This window comes from Tachyglossus aculeatus, chromosome 9 (assembly GCF_015852505.1).
Source record: "Tachyglossus aculeatus isolate mTacAcu1 chromosome 9, mTacAcu1.pri, whole genome shotgun sequence".
Taxonomy (NCBI): Eukaryota; Metazoa; Chordata; class Mammalia; order Monotremata; family Tachyglossidae; genus Tachyglossus; species Tachyglossus aculeatus.
The window spans coordinates 26,615,309-26,632,770 of record NC_052074.1 but is presented as its reverse complement, the minus strand read 5'-3'; the positions used below and the strand labels follow the sequence as shown (position 1 = coordinate 26,632,770).

The 17,462-nt window shown below is 44.6% G+C and overlaps 1 protein-coding gene across 1 annotated transcript; it reads left to right on the top strand.

The window, feature by feature from the left end:
- Positions 1–4,735: 4,735 nt before the first annotated feature.
- On the top strand, positions 4,736–14,492 carry GLYATL3 (glycine-N-acyltransferase like 3). The gene is made up of 5 exons (XM_038751888.1): positions 4,736–4,813; positions 7,237–7,344; positions 8,687–8,813; positions 11,517–11,643; positions 13,902–14,492. The coding sequence occupies exons 1-5, from the start codon at positions 4,736–4,738 to the stop codon at positions 14,446–14,448; spliced, it is 987 nt and encodes a 328-aa protein (XP_038607816.1). The 3' UTR covers positions 14,449–14,492.
- The last annotated feature ends 2,970 nt before the right edge of the window (positions 14,493–17,462 follow it).

Below are 17,462 nucleotides of genomic sequence, written 5' to 3'. Positions count from 1 at the left end.
AGGTAACTGAGGCACAGAGAAGTGAAGTGACTAACCCAAAGTCACACAGCTTAGAATTGGTGGGGCAGGGATTTGAACCCATGACCTCTGACTCCAGAGCCCATGCTCTTTTCCACTGAGCCACGCTGCTTCCATGCTGGATGCCAGTGTATTTCCTTGCTTGAAAGAAAATATCAAACCTCCCCATTTCTTTGCACTGGGCTGAAAGGATGACATCAAAAGTGGTGGGTAAACATGACTTTCCCCTGAGACTGCCTCTGGGAATTGAGACAATTTCAGTGTCCCTTTGAGATCTCTCCACAGTTTAACTGGCAATGTGCTGTGCAAAGAGATAGAAATGCAGATTTCCCTTGCCAACTGTAGAGTTTAGGGTTTTTTTTTTTTTGGTGGGGGGGTTGTGTTTTTTATGGCATTTGTTAAGCGCTTACTATTGCTCTGCACACAATAAGCGCTCAATAAATACGATCGAATGAATGAAGAAATATTTCAGGCCCTGTTCTAAAGGCTGGGGTAGATCCAAGCTAATCAGGTTGGACACAGTCCCTGTCATCTTCAATCCCACATGGTGCTCACAGTATTAATCCCCATTTTACAGATGAGGTAACTGAGGCACAGAGAAGTGAAGTGATTTGCCCAAGGACACACAGAGAGAAGTGATGGAGCTGGAATTAGAACCCAGGTCCTTCTGACTCCCAGTTCTGTGCTGTTCCCACTAGGCCAGGCTGCTTCTCTTTGAAATTACTTTTCCCTTCTCTCTTCTTAACATTCTCCCCTCTCAGCACACACCTCCTCCATTCTATGTCCAGAGAATCCTAGATTTACAAGGAAATGGATAATCATTCAGTAAATTGGATTTCACGAGCGAGACAGAGACTGAGGGAGAAGAAAAATGCTCACCTCCAGAGACAGAAGGGTTACTGAGGCAATCGAGAAGGCGTAGACTGATTTTCACTACGAGCAGGAAATGTTTTTATCCCCTTAGACGGGTCTTTTCACTCTTTCCTTATTAATTAGTCATCCCTCCTTCTTTGTCAGCGAGGGCTTTCCTCATTCCTCTTCTCCCTCCTCCTGAAAGACCAATTAGTAGGGACCAACAACTAGTCAACTCTCTTTTCTTCACCTTCCCACAGAAGAATCGCCGGACGATACATTTGCCGCCACCCCTCAGTCCAGGGGATACCAACTTCTGGCTGAAATTCCCGCATCAGGTATGAATTTACCTAGGAAAAGTGATACTTAGTCGTCTGCTTACTATGGGGACCAGGAGTGAGCGGAGAAGGGAAACAGGAAGGGCAAAGTGGTTCTCAGCTATTAGAACGGCTTAGGTTTAGAGAGAGAAAAATGAAATCTCCATCACTCTCCCTTCCACAGTTGACGTGGGAAAAGGGCTAATTTTAATTAGAATTTTAAAGTGGGATATATGAGGCAACCCGAGAGGTAAAATAGTTTGCACTTAAAGGTTGATAGGGACCAGAGGGAAAGCTGCAGATAGACCTTAGTCAGTCAATCGTATTTATTGCGCACTTTCTGTGTGCAGGGCGCTATACCAGGGGCTTGGGAGAGTACAATATAACAGATATCATCATCATCATCAATTGTATTTATTAAGCGCTTACTATGTGCAGAGCACTGTACTAAGCGCTTGGGAAGTACAAATTGGCAACATATTGAGACAGTCCCTACCCAACAGTGGGCTCACAGTCTAAAAGGGGGAGACAGAGAACAAAACCAAACATACTAACAAAATAAAATAAGTAGAATAGATATGTACAAATAAAATAAATAAATAAATAAATAGAGTAAAAAATATGTACAAACATATATACAGGTGCTGTGGGGATAAATTCACTGCCCACAACAAGCTTATAGTCTAGAGGGGGAGTTAGACATTGATGTCTCCCCCTTCTAGACTGTGAGCCCACTGTTGGGTCGGGACCGTCTCTATATGTTGCCAACTTGTACTTCCCAAGCGTTTAGTACAGTGCTCTGCACACAGTAAGCGCTCAATAAATACGATTGATCGATTGATTGATGTAGATAAAGAGTGCTATGGGGCTGGGAGGGGGAAAGAAGGAAGAAAGAAATAGCCAACTTACCTCACAAAAAGCCTTCCTGGTGTAGCATTTGAGAAGAAGGGTTTAAAGTGCTCATTAACATGGGTGTTTGTCATCGAAGTTTAGCCCTTCGTTCAGTCATTCATTCATTCAACCGTATATATGAGCGCTTATTATGTGTAGAGCACTGTACTAAACACTTGGGAGAGTACTCAGTGACCTCATTTGGAAAATAGGGGTGAAAACTGGGAGCCCCCTGTGGGACAACCTGAGCCCCTTGTAACCTCCCCAGCGCTCAGAACAGTGCTTTGCACATAGTAAGCGCTTAATCAATCAATCAATCAATCGTATTTATTGAGCACTTACTGTGTGCAGAGCACTGTACTAAGCGCTTAATAAATGCCATTATTATTATTATTCTGTGGGCCTCAGTGACCTCATTTGGAAAATGGGGTGAAAACTGGGAGCCCCCCCCGTGGGACAACCTGATCCCCTTGCACCCTCCCCAGTGCTTAGAACAGTGCTTTGCACATAGTAAGCAAGTGCTTAATAAATGCCATTATTATTATTATTATTCTGTGGGCCTCAGTGACCTCATTTGGAAAATGGGGATGAAGACTGTGAGCCCCCCGTGGGACAATCTGATCACCTTGTAACCTCCACAGCGCTTAGAACAGTGCTTTGCACATAATACAAGCTTAACAAATACCATTATTATTATTATTATTACAGTATAAAAATAGACACATTTCCTGCCCACAATGAGCTTACAGTCTGCCTGTGAGATTTACCTGCCTTGTGAGCACTAGGGGAGCAGTGACCAATTTACTTTATATATATAATAATATTTGTTAAGTGCTTATTATGTGCCAGGCACTGTACTAAAATGCCCGGGAATATTCACACTGAGCAAGGTAATAATAATAATAATAATGGCATTTATTAAGTGCTTACTATGTGCAAAGCACTGTTCTTTGCTCTGGGGAGTTACAAGGTGATCAGGTTGTCCCACGGGGGCCTCACAGTCTTCATCCCCATTTTACAGATGAGGGAACTGAGGCACAGAGAAGTGAAGTGACTTGCTCAAAGTCACACGGCTGACAATTGGCAGAGCCTGGATTTGAACCCATGGCCTCTGACTCCAAATCCCATGTTCTTACCACTGAGCCACGCTGCTTCTCCTAGTAGCCACAGTCCATTTCCTACATGGGGCTCACGGTCTTAATCCCCATTTTCCAGATGAGATAACTGAGGCACAGAGAAATTCTCTAGACTGCAAACTCATTTTAGGCAGGGAACGGGTCTATCAACTCTGTTATATTGTACTCTCCCGAGAACTTAGTACAGTGCTCTGCACACGGTAACAGCTCAATCAGTGCAGTTGATTGATTAGGTGACTTGCCCAAGGTCACACAACAGACACGTTATCTCAGATTGCCAACAGTAATTCTCAATCTTGGATCTGCAGAGTCCCTTTGTTGCTAAGAACTCTAAATGCTTCCCCATCTTTAATCCCACAGGGTCTCCTGAGATCACAGTGATCCTTCTTCCCCCTCCACCGGATCTGGAAAAATCCACAGGAGTGATGAGAAGTTACGTTAGCCCTTCGCTAGATTGACATTAATCATCAATTGTATTTATTGAGCGCTTACTGTGTGCAGAGCACTGTACTAAGCGCTTAATAGCTTAGTACATTAATAGCATTAATACATTAATAGCAGCATCTCTAACCTGTGGCGTGTGCCAAGGAAAATAATTACAACCGAAAGCTTTCTGAGAGTTTCATTACTCTTGAGTGTTCAAGTCCCCATAAGCAAATGCAGAAAATACTTTTTCCCAATTAACCGGCGTTAAGCAGCGTGGCCTAGGGGTTAGGGCGCAGGCTTGGGAATTAGAAGGACCTGGGTTGTAATCCTGACTCCCTGTTATTGCTATAATTATTAGCATCATTAATGTTAATAATAATTTTAGGTTATTAGTAATGATAATAATAACAACTGGCATTTGTTAAGCATTTGCTCTGTGCCCATCAGTGGATACAAACAGACTAGACTGTCTGTTTATATATGTTGCCGACTTGTACTTCCCAAGTGCTTAGTCCAGTGCTCTGCACACACAGTAAGCGCTCAGTAAATATTCATTCATTCATTCATTCGTATTTATTGAGCGCTTACTGTGTGCAGAGCACTGGACTAAGCGCTTGGGAAGGACAAGTTGGCAACATATAGAGACGGTCCCTACCCAACGGCGGGCTCACAGTCTAGAAGATTGAATGAATCTGATTCATGAATAAATATGATTGAATGAATGAATGAGTGGAGACCCTGAGTGGGTATGAGGTAAAATTAAGGGGAATCGGAAGGGATCCTTTATCAATCAATCGTATTTATTGAGCGCTTACTGTGTGCAGAGCACTGGACTAAGCGCTTGGGAAGTACAAGTTGGCAACATATAGAGACGGTCCCTACCCAACAGTGGGCTCTTTATGGGAGCAAACACACGAGAGTAGGTTAAATATTCACTGACGGGTCTTGGCGTCTTCCAAATAAGAAGCGAGCATGAGTGAGACCTGTGGGTTTAAAGTGGAAAAGCTTCTATGACCAAGCGGCATAGCGCAAGTGAGCAAGAACCCAACTTGTTATTTCTCTTCCTGCGTAGGCTCGCCGGGCCTCCGGGAGAAGATGCAGCTGCTGAACTGCTCCCACAAGCTATGGATGCTGGAGAAGATGTTGATGGAAAGCTTCCCCAGATCCCTCAAGGTAATGTCGGTGCTATTTATTGAGCGCTTCCTGTGTGCAGAGCACTGTACGAAGCACTACAGTACAACAGAGTTGGTAGACTCTGGACTGTAAGCTCACTGTGGGCAGAGAATGTGTCTGTTTATTGCTCTAGTGTACTCTCCCAAGCGCTTAGTACAGTGCTGTGCACACAGTGAGCACTCAATAACTGCAACTGAATTTACAAGGAGTTTACGAGTCTGGTTGGAGGGTACTGGGTTCTAGGACTCTGACCTTTTTTCTTTTATGACATTTGTTAAGCTCTTACTTTGTGCCTGGCACTTTCCTAAGCTGTGGGGCAGATGCAATATCATTCATTCATTCATTCATTCATTCATTCATTCATTCGTATTTATTGAGCGCTTCCTGTGTGCAGAGCACTGTATGAAGCACTTTGGGGACTACAATACAACAGAGTTGGTAGACTCTGGACTGTAAGCTCACTGTGGGCAGAGAATGTGTCTGTTTATTGCTATAGTGTACTCTCCCAAGCGCTTAGTACAGTGCTCTGCACACAGTGAGCACTCAATAAATACAACTGAATTTGCAAGGATTTACAAGTCTGGTCGGAGGGTATTAGGTTCTAGGACTCTGACCTCCTTTTTTCTTTTATGACATTTGTTAAGCTCTTACTTTGTGCCCGGCACTTTCCTAAGCTCTGGGGCAGATGCAAAGTAATTCATTAATTCATTCATTCAATCATATTCATTGAGCGCTTACTGTGTGCAGAGCACTGTACTAAGCGCTTGAGCACTGTAATCAGTTTGGTCACAGTCCATGTCCCACAAGGGGCTCATGGTCTTAGTCCCTAATTTTATAGATAAGGGCACTGAGGGCCAGAGAAGCGAAGTGATTTACCCAAGATCACACAGCAGACTGGTGGTGGAGGCAGGATTAGAACTCAGGTCCTTCTGACTCCCGGGCCTGTAACCTTCCCACTAGGCCACTCTGCTTCCCTCTGCCACACAACTGGTTCCAACAGGGTGTGGGTGGGGTGGTTACAGCAGCGTGGCTCAGTGGAAAGAGCCCGGGCTTTGGAGTCAGAGGTCACGGGTTCAAACCCCGGCTCCGCCAACTGTCAGCTGGGTGACTTTGGGCAAGTCACTTCACTTCTCTGGGCCTCAGTTACCTTATCTGTAAAATGGGGATTAAAACTGTGAGCCCCCCATGGGACAGCCTGATCACCTTGTAACCTCCTCAGCGCTTAGAACAGTGCTTTGCACATAGTAAGTGCTTAATAAATGCCATTATTATTATTATTATTACAGGAAGGCAACATGACACCAAACAGCCCATGCTGTTATAACCACCTGGTAGTGCCCCAGGGGTGAGCGGTTTAAGGGTTGACACTCACTCTGTTGTCTAGTTCAAATCGAGCAGAAAGGCCTTTCGTTTGGGGATTATCACCTTTCCATTGAGCCGCCCTGATTCCCCCCCCCTCCCGCTGAATCTCAGGACTTCTCCCCAATACTCAGTCATATTTATTGAATGCTTACTGTGTGGAGAACACTGTACTAAGCTCTTGGGAAGTACAAGTTGGCAACATATAGAGACAGTCCCTACCCAACAGTGGGCTCACAGTCTAGAAGGGGGAGACAGAGAACAAAACCAAACATACTAACACAATAAAATAAATAGAATAGATATGTACAAGTAAAATAAATAAATACATAGAGTAATAAATATGTACAAACATATATACATATATACAGGTGCATATAGAGTCCCCATTTTGCAGATGAGGGAACTGAGGCACTGAGAGTTAAGTGACTTGCCCTAGGTCACACAGCGGGTACGTGGTGTGTCTGACCTATCTTGCATCTGCCCCAGTGTTTAATACACAGAGTAATCACTTGTCACATAGTCATCACTTAACAAATACCCTTATTAATACCATTATTATATAATAATAAGCTGTTTAGGGAACTTTAGGATAAGGAGCTGGGGGATGATGTGTCTTGGGCTGGTGTTGGGGAGGAGAAGGGCTGATTTATGTCTGTGATGGAAGTTAGACTGCTCAGCAGGACAGGAATGTATAATCGTTCCACCATCTGCAACCTTGTTTTTTTTGTTTTGTTTTCTTTTGTTTTTTTAATAATGGTATTTAAATGCTTACTATGTGCCAGGCACTATACTAAGCGCTGGAGTTGATAGAAGCTAATCAGGTTGGACACAGTCCATGTCCCACCTGGGGCTCACTGGTTTAATGCCCATTTTGCAGATGAGGTGTCGGAGGTGCCGAAAAGTGAAGCGACTTCCCCATGGTCAGACGGCAGACAAATGCAGAGCCGGGATTAGAACCCAGGTCCTTCTGACTGTCAGGCTCTTGCTCTCTCCACTAGGCCACGTTGCAGGGGTTGCCAACAAGCACATCTCCTGTGTTCTCTCTGACTTCCCTGGCTCAGGTGTATGGAGCGGTGATGATCATCAACCGCGGAAATCCTTTTCAGAAGGAAGTGGTGGTGGATTCGTGGCCAGACTTTAGAGCGGTTGTCACCCGGCGTCAGAGACAGGTACGTGCTCATTCATTCATTCATTCAAGCAGTCGTATTTATTGAGTGCTTACTGTGAGCAGAGTACTGTAGTAAGCGCTTGGGAAGTACAAATCGGCAACATTTAGAGACGGTCCCTACCCAACAACGGGCTCACTATTTAAATCAGTTTCCATTTACCTGTCTACGTAAATTCAGTGGTTCATAGTTGCTAAATTTCTTCAGTTAAGTTTTGGAAAGATATTTAAAATAAGTATCAATGTTAGGAGGAGGGAATACTTACATCATGCTCTGCAGTTCAGGAACATTCATTCTTACTGTACGCAGAACACTGTACTAAGCACTTGGGAGAGTACAATATAATAATGCATAGAGTTAGTGGATATGTTCCCAGTCTACAGGGAGCATACCGTCTAGAGAAGCAGCATGGCTCAGTGCAAAGAGCACGGGCTTTGGAGTCAGAAGACATGGGTTCAAATTCTGACTCCGCCATTTATCAGCTGTGTGACTTTGGGCAAGTCAACTTCTCTATGCCTCAGTTACCTCATCTGTAAAATGGGGATTAAGACTGTGAGACCCACATGGGGCAACCTGATCACCTTGTAACCTCCCCATTGCACACAGTAAGCACTTAATAAAGGTCATCATTATTATTATTATTATTATAAAGGGAGACAGACATTAAAATTAATTATAGATATATACATAACTGCAGTTGGACAAAGGATGGGGTGAATACTGTACTCTCCCAAGCGCTTAGTACAGTGCTCTACCCTCACTCAATAAATATGATTGAATGAATGGAGGATACAAAACAGGATGACGCAGAAAGGAGAGGGAATAGGGAAAATGAGGGCTTAGTAGGGAAGGCCTCTTGGACTAGAAGTGATTTTTAATAAGGCTCCAAATGTGGGGAGAGTGATTGTCTGTCAGATATGAATAGAGAATCAATCAATCAATCAATCGTATTTATTGAGTGCTTACTGTGTGCAGAGCACTGTACTAAGCGCTTGGGAAGTACAAGCTGGCAACATATAGAGACGGTCCCTACCCAACAGTGGGCTCACAGTCTAGAAGGGGGAGACAGAGAACAAAACCAAACATACTAACAAAATAAAATAAATAGAATAGATAGGTACAAGTAAAATAAATAAATAAATAAAGAGAAGGAGTTCCAAGCCAGAGGTAGGCTGTGGACGGGGGTCTGCGGTGAGATAGACGAGACCTAAGTACAGTGAGAAAGTTGGTGATAGAGGAGTGAAGTCAAAGAGGAACTCAAATCAGGACAGCCCTGAAGTCTAGACTTGGCTTTCCCTCCCGGGTTGGATATTTTGAGGTGTGGCATATTTTTGTGTTTCTCCAGGCCAAGTCTGACAACTTAGACCATTACACCAACGCCTATGCGGTCTTCTACAAGGATGCCAGGATTTATCAGGATATGTTAAGAGATCCGAACGTCTTCAACTGGAAGCAAGTCTTTCAGATACAAGGTGAATTCCAGGAGTGGACATTAGTGGTAGCCTTTAAAAAACGTTCCCTTGCTTTGTCCTTTTTTTTAAGCTTTCAAAGGTGATCAGATGGGAAGCAATCCCTACTTAGCTGTGCTAATTGAACTGGAGAAGCAGCGTGGAGAGAGCACAGATCTGAGAGTCCAAAGGACCTGGGTTCTAATCCCAGCTCCATCATTTGTCTTCTGTGTGACCTTGGGCAAGTCATTTCATTTCTCTGGGCTTCAGTTACCTCACCTGTAAAATGGGGATTGAAACTGGGAGCTCAGTGTGGGACAGGGACCATGTCCAATCTGATTTTCTTGAATAATAATAACAAAAATAATGATAGTATCTACCCCAGAGCTTAGTACAGAGCTTGTATCTACCCCCAGAGCTTAATACAGTGCCTGGCACATGGTAACTGCTTAACAAATACCATAAAAAAGTAGTAAATCTGCTTCTCCTAACATTAAACTACTCTTTCCACCTTCTAATATAGCTAATGGCTATTCCCAGATTTTTGATGATGATGATGATGATGATGATGGCATTTATTAAGCGCTTACTACATGCAAAGCACTGTTCTAAGCACTGGGGAGGCTACAAGGTGATCAGATTATCCCACGGGGGGCTCACAGTCTTAATCCCCATTTTACAGATGAGGTAACTGAGGCCCAGAGAAGTGAAGTGACTTGCCCAAAGTCACCCAGCTGACAATTGGCAGAGCCGGGATTTGAACCCATGACCTCTGACTCCAAAGCCGGTGCTCTCTCCACTGAGCCACACCATACCTTCAGGGGAAAAAGAAAACTTTAATTAATGAGTTTCTTTTGTTTACTGGGTCAATTCCATGGAGAGTTTTCTTTGAAACTACTGGATCTGTAACCAAAGCTTATTGAGGGAGTTCTTAAGACTGGAGTGGCCACTTGAGAGAAGATAGTTGGGAAATGAGAGGAAAAGTTTGAACGGGCACAGTATAAGACCAGGAAAGAAAGTTACCTGAAAGGGCTGGAAGGTTGACTTTAGCTCCTATTTCTAAGCCCAGAGGATTGAAGAAGAATAAAATCAAAATGGTTTCAAATGGTCTTATTCCAATGGATCACCATAGCAGACCTGAACTGTGTATTCATTGCTTGGGCAGTGTGCTTTGAGTTGATGCGCTGACGTGCATTTACTGGGAAATAATTGCAGGTTTCTTTAGCCAGATAGGTGAAAATGACTTCCTTGATACAAACCGACCGAGTTGCCATTCTGGATGGACGTTTTAAAGGAGCAAAAAGCATCCCGGTTACAGTGAGACGGGAGAGTTAGGTAGGCCCACCGTGACTCTCCTCCGCTGCCACTTCAGCTGGGACAATGTAGAGCAAAACTTCAGGGTCTTATTAAACTCTGGAATGGACATTGTAGAATCTCCTTTCCGGGAGACTTGGACTGGATTATCTAAGAAAAGCAGAGAGGCCTAGTACACACACGCCTGAGAGTCTGAGGACCTGGGTTCAATCCTGCCTCCACTACTTACCTCTGCTGTGGGACCTTGGCCAAGTCACTTCACTTACCCCAGTTCCTTCAACTGCAAAATGGGGATTCAGCATTCAATACCTGTTCTTATTCCTACTTCTGTGATATCTGATGATCTTGGATCTACCCCAGTGCTCAGTACAGTGCTTGGCACAAAGTAAGTGCTTAACAAATGCTACAGTTATTGTTATTAGGTGCCATCCTGCCGAGAGGCAAGAGAATGGTTTGAAAGGGCTCACACTCTGTCCTTTGGAAGTTCACCTTCTAACTGTATCCTACTCCCGAGTCTCCCATTTCCTCAGCTTTGCTCACACTGCTTCCCCTGTCCGGAACTGCCTTACCTTCAAATCTACCAAACCCCAGCTTTCCTATCTTCAAAACCCTCCGAGAATCCCACCTCCTCTAACACCCCAATTTGTGTCAACCCAAAAACACTGAGATATTTTTCCTTAACCTCGCCACTTTTAGACTGTGAGCCTGTTGTTGGGTAGGGACCATCTCTGTAGGTTGCCGAATTGTACTTCCCAAGCACTTAGTACAGTGCTCTGCACACAGTAAGTGCTTAATAAATACGATTGAATGAATAAATGAATGAATAGTAATGTAACTATATTCAACTGTACATCCAATTATTAATTAGCCATTATAGCCTGATATATTCATGCTCCTACCTGTCCACATGCTTTGTTTTGTTGTCTGTCTCCCCCTTCTAGACTGTGAGTGCGTTGTTGGGTAGGGACCATCTCTATATATTGCCAACTTGTACTTCCCAAGCGCTTAGTACAGTGCTCTGCACACAGTAAGCGCTCAATAAATACGATTGAATGAATGAATATCCTTGGTTATCCTCCTATTTCCTCTATTAGTAAATACTTTATTTCTGTTCACCTCCCGCATTAGATTATACATCTAAACAAATATTATTTTTAAAAAATCCCTTGAGGGAAAGAACGGTGTCTTTCTGCTTTTTGTGCAACTCTCCCAAGTGCTTAGTACAGAACTCAACACTCCATAGGTGTAAAATAAATATCACTGATCAATTGATTGACTATCAACCCTTCCAGCCCAAAGACTTCATTTTCCCAGTCCAAGATAAATTGAATTCTGAAACAAATCTGCACTACCCACTTCCCCTCTGGCTTTTCAAATGAAACCCTCTTTTTCTTGACCTCTTTCTAAACTAAGGGCTCCAGGATGAATTATATGACATCACCAAGGCGGTGGCCACCTCTAAGCAGTTTGAGACGCAACTGTTCTCTTTCAAAGCAGTTCAGTTTCCTGACTCAAAGCTCATCCCAGACGTATCACTTCGGTAAGTTCATCTTCCTGGGCTTTGGACTGGGTTCGCTCCCAAAGAAGTCCTTGGGGTGATGATGTGAGGACTCAGATTTCCTGGGAAGCAACGTGGTCTAGTGGGTAAAGCCCAGGCTTGGGAATCAGAAGGGCCTGGATCCTCATCTTGGCCCTTCCACTTGTCAACCGTGTGAACTTGAGCAGATTGCTTACCTTCTCTGTGCTTCAGTTGCCTCATCTGTAAAATGGGGATTAAGACTGGGAGTCCCATGTGGGACATGAATTATGTCCATCCTGGTTAGTTTGTATCTATTCCAGTGCTTAGTCAGTATCTGTCACATAGTAAGTGCTTACCAAATACCATTTGAAATGAAATGGTAAGCAATAGAGAATAAAGATAGTAAGCTTTTGGCCTTCCCTCAGGTGGTTAAATTTCAAAAAAAAAATAAAATCGTTATAGTAAATATGTCTATCTTCCTCATGGTTGATCAGCCTCTTCTGCTGAAGGTGTCAAATGACTTTGAAAAATCTTCGAATACACCCACCCCTCTAGTGATCTGAGGGTTGTGTTCTTGCCGTTCCCATGTAGCTTGTATCTACCCCAGCACTTAGTACTTGTGGGCAAGGGATGCATCTACCAACTCAGTTATATTAGTTTCCCCCAAGCGCTTAGTTCAGTGCTCTGTGCACAATAAGTGCTCATACTGTTGGCTGATGGTTCATTCATTCATTTTTTTCAGTGGCATGTATTTTATTTTAGACTGTGAGCCCACTGTTGGGTAGGGACTGTCTCTATGTGTTGCCAACTTGTACTTCCCAAGCACTTAGTACAGTGCTCTGCACAAAGTAAGTGCTCAATAACTACGATTGATGATGTATTGAACACTCTGTACAGAGCACTGGACTGTGCTGTTGGGAGAGAACAATTCAAATAAAAGACAGGGTCTCTGATCTTCAGGAGCCTACGGTGTGAGAGGGAGGACAGGCAGATATTAAACTGTATACATACAGTGGGAGAATAAGGAAAAATGTAGATATAACAACCGATAGCCAAAGTATGGAAAAATGAATAAATAATGGCTCAAGAATCATAATGGTATTTGTTAAGTGCTGACAGTGTGTCAGAAACTGTGGTAATAAGTGGGGTAGATATAATCAATCAATCAGTTGTATTACTGTGTGCACTGTACTAAGCTCCTGGGAGAGTACAATATAACAGAGTGGCAAGACCACCAGATCATCATCATCATCATCAATCGTATTTAGTGAGCACTTACTGTGATGCAGAGCACTGTACTAAGCGCTTGGGAAGTACAAATTGGCAACATATAGAGACAGTCCCTACCCAACAGTGGGCTCACCAGATGAGACACTGTCCCTGTCTCACACAAAGTTCACAGTATAAATGGGAGAACAGGTACGGGATCTCCATTTTACAGGTGAGGAAATGGAAGTAATAAGTGAAGGAAACATGTAAGGATTAAGGGATGAGAGAAGCAGCATGGCTTAGCAGAAAGAGCACGGGCTTGGGAGTCAGAGGTCATGGGTTCTAATCCCAGCGCTGCCACTTGTCAGCTGTGTGACACTGGGCAAGTCACGTAAAACTCTGGGCCTCAGTGAGCTCATCTGTAAAATGGGGATTAAGACTGTGAGCCCCACGTGAGCCCCACGTGGGACAACCTGATTTCCTTGTATCTCCCCCAGTGCTTAGAACAGTTCTTGGCACATAGTAAGCGCTTAACAAAGATCATCATTGTTAGTATTATTAGAATCAGAATGTGGAAATGAGTTAGGGAATGCCTCCTGGAGGAGGTAGATTTTCAGTAGGATTTTGGTCAGGCAGATTTGAAGGGGAAAGGCTGTGAGCGAGGAGCAAGGAAGTGGGAAAGTCAAGAATAAGATTTAGGGGTGTCTAGGGAGGTGGATCAGATGACCCCCTGTCCTGTGATTCTTTTTTTAAATTGTGTCTGTTAAGGGCTTACTATGTGTCAAACACTATTTTAAGCAGTGAGGTAAATTCAAGTTAATCAGGGTGGATAAAGTCCCTGTCCCACATGAGGCTCCCAGTCGGAGTAAGATGACGAACAGCTATTGAATCCCCATTTTGCCATTGAGGAAACTGAGGCCCGGAGAAGTGACTAAGGTCACCGAGCAGGTGAAGGATGGAGCCGGCATTGGAACCCAGTTCCTTCTGACTCCAGGGTCGTGCTCTGTCCATTAGGCCACGCTGCTCTTCGACGTTGTGATGCTGTTAACCTTTCGCCTGTCTTCTCTCAGAACCAGCCCCGCCCCGCGCCTATCTTCCCTGAGTCCGGCCGACGCCGACCTGCTCAACAGCACCTGGTCCCGGGGCGGGAATGATCGGTGCCTCAGGTACCTCGCCGAACTCGTCCGCCACTTCCCCAGCGTGTGCGTCCTGGGGGACAATGGGAAGCCGGTCTCCTGGGCCCTCTCGGACCAGTTTTCCACGATGTGTCACAGTTACACCCTTCCAGAGCATCGCAAGAGGGGTTACAGCCGCCTCGTGTCCACCACGCTGGCCAGGAAGTTACAGAGTAGGGGCTTCCCCATTCAGGGCAACGTCTTCGAAGACAACGCGCCATCCATCGCCCTCCTCAAGTCCTTGGACGCCAAGTTTTTGCCCTGCCGTTTTTACAGGATCATCCTCACCCCCCCCGGCTTTATCTGTTACGGCCCGCCTGTAGTCTGGATGGAGTTTTTCCGTGGCCTCACCCTCCTGTCAGACCCTAAAAGTCTGTCCCTCAGGACAGTGCTTAGTACAGTGCTTGGCACAAAATTAGCACTGGGTAAATACGATCGATAGATATATTGTCCGTGCTCCCAACAATGGAGCCCGAGAACAGTCAAATGAGCCTCCAGGGATAGCTTGGACTAGCCCCTGCTTCTGTAGTGCTTAGAACAGTGCTTTGCACATAGTAAGCGCTTAATAAATGCCATTATTATTATTATTATTATTATTATTATTACTATTATTATTATTATTCCGTATCGCCTTCAATTCCTGAGAATTGTAGACCTTTGGCTTGGTTTGTGAGCTTGCTGTGGTCAGGGAATGTGTCTGTTTATTGTTATGTTAATAATGGTATTCGTTAAGCACTTACTATGTGCCAGGCACTGTACTAAGCGCTGGGGAAGATACAAGCGAACCGGGTTGGACACAGTCCCTGTCCCACGAGGGGCTCAAAGTCTCAAACCACATTTTACGGATGAGGTAACTGAGTCCCAGAGAAGCGATTTGCCCAAGGCCACACAACAGACTAGTGATGGAGCCAGAATTAGAACCCATGACCTTCAGATTCCCAGGCCCGTGCTCTACCCAATACGCTTACTGTACTCTCCAAAGCTAGTACAAAGTGAGGTTCCCTCGTTTCTTCTCTCCTTGTCCATCTCTTATGCGTCTCTCAGCATCATCACTGTCTCATAATCTTCTTCCCCTGGATCTTGCCCCCCATCCCAGAGGAGTTGGGCGAACTGTTAGACCAGGTAATGGTACATTGCTTTGCACACAGTAAGTGCTCAATAAATAAGATTGAATGAATGCATGTACGAATGACACTTGGCTCTTTCCCTGTGCCTTTTATCAGCAGGGGCTGCAGGAGAAAGGCTTCTTTGCTCTGTAATGACCTCTCTCAACCATCTTAGAGGACTGTCCTCACCTTTTACCACTTAGGGGAGAGCTGTGTTCTTGAAGAGGGATCGTTTCTGTGGGAGCAGGGGAAGAAAAAAAGGAAGGAACTGACAGATGCCAAGATAGAAATGAGTACTCATGGAGAGACACAAAGAGAGCAGAGGGTATGAGTATCAGAAAGAGAGAGACAGGAAGAGGGTTTGAAGGCAATTTCTCTGCTTTTTCAATCAATCAATGACACTTTCTGAGCGTTTTCTGTGTGCAAAGCACTGTGCTAAATGCATGGGAGAGTAATAATAATGATGATGATGGTATTTGTTAAGCGCTTACTATGTGCAAAGCACTGTTCTAAGTGCTGGAGTACAATATGAGAGAGTTGATAGATAGGTTCCCTCGTTTCTTCTCTCCTTGTCCATCTCTCACCCGTCTCTCAGCATCATCACTGTCTCATAATCTCCTTCTTCCCCTGGATCTTGCCCCCTATCCCAGAGGAGTTGGGTGAACTGTTAGACCAGATAATGGCAAAAAACGATGACTCAGTATCCCTCCCCTCTTCATCCCTCCACCCTTGGAGGCAGGGGAAAATGAGTTGGGTGGTCTCTGATGGTATATCAGGAGACCGTCAGTCAACTGTATTTATTGAGTGTTTGCTGTGCACAGAGCCCTGTATCAGCACTTGGGAGAGTAAAATATAACAATATAGCAGATATTTTCCCTGCCCACAATGAGCTCACAGTCTAGATTGCAGGCAGTATGGTGGAGAGCGATGAGGTGGGAGGGGCGTTGGATGAAAGAAGGGGATGACTTGAAAAGAGAAGCAGCACTGCGTGGTGGTAAGAGCATGGATCTGGGAATCAGAGGTCACGAGTTCTAATTCCAGCTCCACCGCTTGTCCGCTGTGTGACTTTGGGCAAGTCACCTCACTTCTCTGGGCCTCAGTTCCTTCAACTGCAAAATGGGGATTCGCTATCCGTTCTCCCTCCTATTAGACCATGAGCCCCCTGTGGGACCTCATTATTTTGTGTCTCCCCCAGCACTTAGTACAGTGCTTGAGATACAGTAAGTACTTAATAAATACCACAGTTATTGTTATTATTTTTATTAACAAAGCCAAATGAGTCAAGTCATGGGTTCATCTACCCATCTGCCAGGTTTAGAAGTGAGGCTAACCATTCAATAGATCCCTAGGTCATGTTTCAATCGGTCAATCAATGGTATTCAGATAGGGCTGGCTCTAACATAGTCAAGGGCAAGACCAGCCATCTTCAGTAGAGGCCAAGCAAAAGAATTCATTAAGTCTCTCTGCTATCTCTCTTTCTCCTCTGCAACATTTCCTCCATGATAATAATAATAATAATAATAATAATAATAATAATAATGGCATTTGTTAAGCGCTTACTATGTGCAAAGCACTGTTCTAAGCGCTGGGGAGGTTACAAGGTGATCAGGTTGTCTCATGGGGGGCTCACAGTCTTAATCCCCATTTTACAGATGAGGTAACTGAGGCACAGAGAAGTTAAGTGACTTGCCCAAAGGCACACAGCTGACAACTGGCAGAGCCAGGGTTTGAACCCATGACCTCTGACTCCAAAGCCTGGGCTCTTTCCACTGAGTCAAGCTGCGTCTCATGATCCGTGATCTCTCCATGATCCTTAAGGGGCCCCCACTAATTCTCAGACCAATTTCTTACTTTTGAAATATCGAAGAAACTTGGTTTTGAAAGCCCATAAATTGCTCCTCTTTTTCTTTTTGAATCTGCTTAATATTCTATTTGCACCTGACCTGCTTTAATGGACTTCCTAATTTCCTTACTCTGGCCAGTTTTCTAGTAGCAGCTGCAGCAGCAGCAGTGGAAGTATAGTAGTAGTAGCAGTATTTATTGAACACCTTCTCTGTTTAGGGTACTAAGCACTGGAAGAGAAGCCCGGGTAGAAGTTAGGCATTGTGTCCTAAGGAGCGGAATTTCAGGCTCCTCACGGCTCAGAGACCACAGTCACCACCGCGGCCATAGTGATCACTTCAGCAGTAGCCATCGCCACAGTCTTCCCGAGGTTTTGAGGAGGCGGCTCCCGCTGTGGCCGCTTTTCTCTGTCCTGCCAGGATGGGGTGAGACGGGCCGGGATGGAGGTTCCACGCTGAAGCCTCAGTTTCCTCATCTACAAAATGGGGATTAAATACCCATTGTCCCA